The sequence below is a fragment of the Geospiza fortis genome, unplaced genomic scaffold, assembly GCF_000277835.1.
Source record: "Geospiza fortis unplaced genomic scaffold, GeoFor_1.0 scaffold118, whole genome shotgun sequence".
Taxonomy (NCBI): Eukaryota; Metazoa; Chordata; class Aves; order Passeriformes; family Thraupidae; genus Geospiza; species Geospiza fortis.
In genome coordinates this window covers 2,085,383-2,092,135 of record NW_005054380.1, presented here as the reverse complement: position 1 = coordinate 2,092,135, position 6,753 = coordinate 2,085,383, and the positions used below count along the sequence as shown (strand labels likewise).

Sequence of the window (6,753 nt, the reverse complement as noted above, 5' to 3'; positions counted from 1 at the left end):
GGACTGTGTCCTGCTGAAGGAAGAGTGTGATGAACTGGCTGGGGTAGGGTACAGCCCTCATGTGCAGCAGGAGGCCTCCTGCAGGATCTGTAGCTCTGGGTGTCCCTGTGTGCTCCTCAACTTCTCCTGGTAGCAACTTCTGTGTCTTGGTTGGGGCAACTTCTGGGGTTGTTTGCTTGAGCTGCTCCATCATCTGGTGCCACAGGACTGTATCACCCACTCACTGCTTGCCTTCATCCTCACCCAGACTGACTCTAGCTGTGTCCCCTGGCTGCTGTACTGCCATACTACATGCTCAGGCTTTTAGGGAAATAAAACCCAAGAGAGGATCTCACAGTTTAGGGCTTTGTCAGCAGAGCAAGGCAGAACTTGCCTTGCATTTGTGCCTCCCGCTGTGACAGGGAGCACATGCTGAAGCTGGTGGCTCTTGCAGCAGCAGCTCCAGTGGTGGGTAGGAGCAGGCTTGGAGGAACCCAAAGTTTTAAACCACTGAAGCTCTTCCAAGTCCTGAGGTGTCTTTTTTCCTTCCTGCAGATTGTCGCCAGTATACAAACAGGAGCTGTGAAGAATGCCTGAAAAATGTCACTGTGAGTAGCAGCAGTGAGACTCCCAACCTCTCACCACGCCTGAAAAAGTTTCCTTCCTGGAAGCAGGGCTGGTCCCTTGTCCCAGACATGCTGCAAATTCCACCCACCTATGAGGGTGAGAGGGCAATCCCTCTCTGGGAAGGGGTTGCTAGAAACTGGGTGGGTTTTGTTGTGTGCTTTTTGATTAAATTGCTGAGCTGCTTCCTCATGGATGGGCTTGGAGAAGGGATTGAGTGGGCTGGGCTGGCTGGTCAAGTTCCCTTCCAGCAGCTGGGCTGTGGCACTGGGTGGGTGCAGGATGTGTACTGGTGTCCTGCCAGTCCCTGCTGCCTTATCACAGATATCAGCAAACTTGAACCTGAGTCAGATCTTGCAGCTGATGTAGCCAGAACCAGTTTGACCAAACGCTACTGAATGCTGGGCTTGGGGGTTGGAGCCACCAGGAGAGGAGTGTGCAAAGCTGTGCAGATGGTCTGTAGTGGCTGGGTGTGACCGTGTTCACAGGGGTCTGAGGATAAGGGAAGAGACGAGGATCTAACTCCATGTTTCAGAAGGCTTGATTTATTATTTTATGATACATATTATATTAAAACTATACTAAAAGAATAGAAGAAAGGATTTCATCAGAAGGCTAGCTAAGAATAGAAAAAGAAAGAATGAGTAACAAAGGCTTGTGGCTTGGACAGAGAGTCCAAGCCAGCTGACTGTGATTGGCCATTGATTAGAAACAACTAACATGGGCCAATTAAAGATCCACCTGTTGCATTCCACAGCAGCAGATAATCAATGTTTACATTTTGTTCCTGAGGCCTCTCAGCTTCTCAGGAGGAACAATCCTAAAGAAAAGATTTTTCATAAAAGATGTCTGTAACAGCTGGGCACACCTCTCCTGCTCATCAGCTTTGTGTGTGTGGAGTGCTTTGTCTCAAAGGCTTTCTTCTCATCCCAAAAATAAACGTAAAGGATTTGTGTTGTTAATGGTGGGATTCTTAAGGCTGTCGTGGGCAGGGCCAGCAGTTGGCTCAATGATCTTTATGAGTCCCTTCCAGCTCAGCATAGTCTACAATTCTAAGCCAGGAGAAGGTTTCTCAGCATCTTTACTCTGCACTCCCCTCTCCTGGTGTGATCTGTGCTGACACAGCTCTTACTCCTGAGCACCCTGTTGCTGCTGGGTGATACCTGGTGAGCCAGCAGAGGTGGCCCTGTGCTGTGGCTGCCAAAGCAAAGCGTGGGTCACTGGCAGTGCAGCAGTAACTCTGTGCTGCCTGGTCGCTGTCTCCTAGTGCCTGTGGTGTGCCAGCAGCAGGAGGTGCATGGAGTACCCCGTCAGAAGGATCCTCCCCCCGGCCGACCTGTGTGAGCTCCGCTCTGCTCGCTGGGGAGTCTGCTGGGGTAAGTGCCAGCCTGGGCTGGGGACTGTGGGAGTGCCTGCTGCTGTAGGAGGTTCCCCTGCCTCCCCATCTCTCTGCCAGTGTAGCAATGACAGGCTGAAGGCAGTCAAGGTTCTGCAAACTTGCTGAAGCGTGGGCGGGGAAGCAGAGTATGAGCAGTTCCTGCCTTCTGGCAAGTAGGACCCATGAGGATTTAGCTGCTCCAAAATACATCCCTTCTGCTGTGGTGTGATGGAGGCTCCAGACGTGGCTGGCGCCTGGGAACAGGAGTGGAAGGTTCTCTGTGGGCCTGTGCAGCCCTTGCTGGTGGCTGAATCCCAGAAGATCTGTCCCCTGCAGCTGGCATGTCACTCTGTGCCCTGCTTCTGGCTCTTCACACGGCTGTTGTCCCATGTGGGCTCCTGGAACCAGAAGTGTGGTGACTTCTCTGGGAACCTGTGTGTGCTTCTAGTGCTGAGTGTGCTGTGCTTCTGCTCAGCTCTTACCCACCTGAGGAAAAACCTCTTCTAAAACCACCCCTGCATGTGCAGGTCTCCTCTGGGAGCTTTTTCTGATGGACAGCTGCCTCTTCTCCCTGCTGCTCTGTTTTCTGAAGGATTTCTGGAGAATTTGGTGCCTTGTTTAGACCAAGCTTAGTGCATGTTCATGCTCAGACAGGAGCCAGCTTTTGGGGGCTGGAGCAGAAAGGAAGCAAGCTGGGGGCTGGTTGCTCTTATTCACCCCCTTGATGAGGAGCCTGGAGCTGAATTGCTGTTGCCTGTCATCTTTTGTGCTCGAGGCTGGGCTCTCCTGTCTGCCCACAAGAGTTCAAACTGCTCTTATGCTTGTGGAGAAAGAATCTCCTCTTTGTGAGCCCTGTGGTATGCTTTTCTGAAACTTCTGTAAGGCCTTGAAATACTAGTTTTTGATGTGAGTAGCTTCACAAAAGGTTTCATTATAAAAGATCACATTCCTTGGCTTGCAAAACTTGCTATGAGGAGATTAGTCCTGTGGGAGCTTAGCTCTTATGTGATTCTGCATTTTTGGTGTGTGTGACTTAGCCTCTGTCATCAGCTGGACGAGTGCCTGGTGCTCTGCACAGACCTCTCTGTGTGGGAAGGGGGGAGCTGAGCCCCAGACTCATCCTGAAACCCCAAAAGGGTTTCAGAAGCACTGGCGCTGCTGCAGGCTTTGAAAACCATTTCAGTGGTGAAGTCAGCTGAAGCTGGAGTACCTAAAAGAGGATCTATTTAGAACAGATAAAAGGAAGAAGTCTCTTACAATGAGGCTGATGAGGCACTGGCACAGGCTGCCCAGAGAGATGGTGAATGCCCCATCCCTGGAAACATTCAAGGTCAGAATAGGACTGTGAGCAGCCTGGTCTAGTGAGAGATGTTCCTGCCCATGGCAGGGAGTTGGACTGAATGACCTTCAAAAGTGCTCTGAGCAGGTTCAGGTGCACTGAGATTTCTGTAGCCTGGCTGTTGTGTGCAAAGTGGCTCCTAAACAAATATTTCCCCATGCACAAGTCTCTGAACAGCCTGAACCACGCTTGGAAGAAACTCCTCTCTGTTGTTGCCTGAAATCCTTGGCATCTAGATGTGTCATTTTTGGCTGGTGTCTCTACTGCCATTACTGCAGGAGCTGAGCAGGATGAGCAGGGACCATGGTGGCTGCTGCCTCACCATATTCCAGCAGGTTTTGTTGTGTGTGTGGGCAAGCAGAGCCCCCCAGCCCTGGGGAGACATGGCAGTCAGCGCAGGAAGCAGGACTTGGCCTTCAGCTGCCTGAGCAGCACTGCTGGCCCCAAGCTGATAAATCCCAACAGCTTTTGTTTCAGTTTATCCCCTTGCCCAAGGACTTCAGACACCTCTAAGTGCTCATCTCATCAGAGATGACTTCTGAGGCTGGCTCCCATGGACAGTAATTCCTCCCTGTCAGACATCCTTCCTTAGCCCTGAAGCCTTTAGTTGCTGGGTTTTTTCCCTTGATGGTTACTTTTTACCTGGATTAGTGATTAAGATAGCTTTGCTCCTGTTTCTGCCAGAGGAGTTTGACCTGAGTGGGTTTGTCCTTGCCTTTCTTCACAGCCAGTAACTGAGCAATCCTGTTAGCAGGGAGATGTGCTCAGCTGGTGTTTATTTGTGAGTACCAACACTTGCTATATCTACAGTGTTATCTACAGCTAACAATGTCCATTTGCTTTCCCAGGTGGTTGCACATCTCCAGCCCAGTTACTGAAGCTGCTGGTGACAGTAGCTGTATGCTCAAGAGAAAATGGCTGTAGGATAAGAGGGAATGGCCTCGAGTTGCACCAGGGGAGGTTTAGGTTGGATAGTAAGAGAAAGATTCTTCACTCAGAGGGTGGTCAGACAGTGGAGCAGACTGCCCAGGGCAGTGGTAGAGTCACCATCCCTGGAAGCATTCAAAAAGCACAGAGCTGTTGCACTTGGGGACATGGTTTACTGGAAGACCTGGCAGTGCTGGGGGAACAGTTGGACTTGATGATCTTTGAGTGCTTTCCCAACATTAATGATCCTGTGATCCTATATTGTAATTCTAGGCAGCTGTGTCTGTGTGTGCTAAACACATTTTTGTCAAATCCTTCAGTGAACTTTGAAGCCCTGATCATTGCAATGTCCGTGGTGGGAGGAACACTTCTGATCATGTTGGGGGTCTGCTGCTGCTGCTGCTGTTGCAAGAAAAAGAGCAAAAAGCAAGTACTGGGGGGGTCCCCTGACTGTGGAGTAGCTCAGATGCAGCCATGTGCTGCTGCAGAACTGAGTGCTGAGTGCACTGAGGGGTTTTTCTGTCTACCAGGCCAGACAAGGATGATGAGAGAGCAGCCAGGGAACGGGAGAAGAGGCGGGTGCGGCAGGAGGAGAGGTGAGTTTGTACCACAGGTCCTGAGGCTGCAGAATGATTTGGCTCCTGTCTGTGCCATCAAATGTCATGCCAGGAGGCACATGGGGCTCAACACATGCAGTCAGTGGCTGCTTCAGCCCTAGCTCACACACAAGCCTCATTAGGAGTGTCATGCTGGGGTGACTCGTGGATGTAGCATCACAAGCGTTGTGTATGCAGCTCCCTGAGGGCTGCTCTGGTGGTCCCCAGAGCCTCCCTGAGGTGGGAGGCTGAGCAAACCTGCCAGCCTGGAGCTCCCTTGTTTGGGAATAAACAAGGAGCTCTGGCTCTTTTTGTTCCCTTTTGTATCAGCAGTCACTGACTCATGGCTTTTCTGTTTGCAGGAGAGCAGAGATGAAATCACGGCATGATGAAATCCGAAGAAAATACGGTACAGTGCTGACATGAGTGATTCAAACTAAGCTTTAGATGAAGCAGCCTCTATAGCTGTAGCTGTGCTCCTTGCCATGGTCACAGCTGTAGATGAGACCTGGCCAGCAGGGAAAGCATGGTCCCTGCTTCTCTTGGCTCAGAGTAAGTGTAGAGATGCTGGGTCATGGTGTGTGAGCCCACACAGGGGCTATTTTCCCTGGGCAGGGAAGAGGAAGTGTATAATGTTCCCCAGGATGTGTCCTCCAAGCTTACCATGTGGGAGAAGCTGATTGAGTTTCACTGGAGGGGAGAAGCAGAAGCTGGCAGACACAGCATCATCATAATGCTGTTACCCTGCAGGCACAGCTGCCTGTGGTGAGCCAGCAGCCTGGGGTGTGGGGCCAGGTAGGAATCAGAATGCCCACAGCTGCAGGAGCACAGAGCAGGCACCAATCCCACCCCAATCCCTCTGGTCCTCTGTGCCAGCAGTGGTGTCTCAGTGCCCTGGGGATGGGAGTGCACAGCCTCCCTCCTGGGGCTGGACTGTCCCTCAGGTGAGTCTCACAGACCTGGCCAGGTTTGGATCTAGCTGAGGGGAACATCAGCTTGGAAGGAAGCAGGGAACAGCTCTGTGCAGGGGACCTGCCCACTGGGGCTGCCAGGGGCTCTGCCAGTGTCTGGCTGTGGGGCAGTTGGGCTCATGCTTGCTGCACTTGGTGGTCTCTGGCTTTGGGGGAGCTGTAGGGAAAACTGGAGAGCTTTTCTCTGCCTGCAGCAGGTCCAGGTTAGGCAGGAGATCCCAGGGCTTCTGGATGGGTTGGCTCCTTTGGGGAAGAAAGAGCAGGCAAAGCTGTGCCTGAGGGAGCTCTTGGCATGGGAAGCATCTGCCTGTGGAAGAGCTGTGCTTTGGGCCTGTCTTGCTGCAGCCTGACCCCAGAGTTTGCAGTCTTGTCCTTTGTGGCTGTTCTTCAGAGGTGTTGAGCTGGGAAAGCAGCAAACAGCATGGCATGTGGCTTGTTGCTAACCCAAAAGCCAGCCCCATACCCTGCCTTGCTGCTTCCCAGTCTCGATGCAGGAGCAGGGAAGCAAGTCTAAGAACAGTTTTAATTTAATTTGGGTCTGGGCTCTCTGCTTGCAAGTCCAGTCTGACAGAAGGGTGTGTAGAGGGAGCACTCTGGAACATTAAGCAGGCTGCTTTACCTGGACTGTACATGGATTGCTTGGGAGAGGAGTTTGCCATCGGGTCAAGCTTCTCAATGGATGTCTCCTCTTGTGCAGAAAGGGAGAGTGAAGCAGTGCTGACTGTGGGCACTGCTCAAGTAGGTGCAGGTGTTTTGGGAGAACTGCAGCTGGGAGGCTTGAGGAGGCTTAAATGACAAAGAGTTGTTTCCCAGGACTGATTTTCTTGCTGGCTGTGACCACTGTGGGAGCTGCTGTCTGAACAAATCTCTCCTCTCTTCTAGGCCTGTTCAAGGAAGAGAACCCTTATGCAAAATTTGAGAATTAGCATTTCCAGACAC

The 6,753-nt window shown here is 51.8% G+C and overlaps 1 protein-coding gene across 1 annotated transcript; it reads left to right on the top strand.

Moving 5' to 3' along the window:
* The first annotated feature begins 534 nt into the window (after positions 1-534).
* On the top strand, positions 535-6,753 carry PTTG1IP (PTTG1 interacting protein). The gene is made up of 6 exons (XM_014308681.2): positions 535-587; positions 1,871-1,979; positions 4,568-4,673; positions 4,778-4,843; positions 5,206-5,252; positions 6,697-6,753. Exons 2-6 carry the CDS (start codon positions 1,901-1,903, stop codon positions 6,738-6,740), a joined length of 342 nt encoding a protein of 113 aa, XP_014164156.1. The 5' UTR covers positions 535-587; positions 1,871-1,900; the 3' UTR covers positions 6,741-6,753.

Coding starts and splice junctions, on each gene's coding strand:
- PTTG1IP (XM_014308681.2), top strand. CDS start 1,901: ATGGAGTACCCCGTCAGAAGGATCCTCCCCCCGGCCGACCTGTGTGAG. Junction 1,980..4,567: donor TCGCTGGGGAGTCTGCTGGG/GTAAGTGCCAGC, acceptor CAAATCCTTCAG/TGAACTTTGAAGCCCTGATC. Junction 4,844..5,205: donor CGGGTGCGGCAGGAGGAGAG/GTGAGTTTGTAC, acceptor TTCTGTTTGCAG/GAGAGCAGAGATGAAATCAC.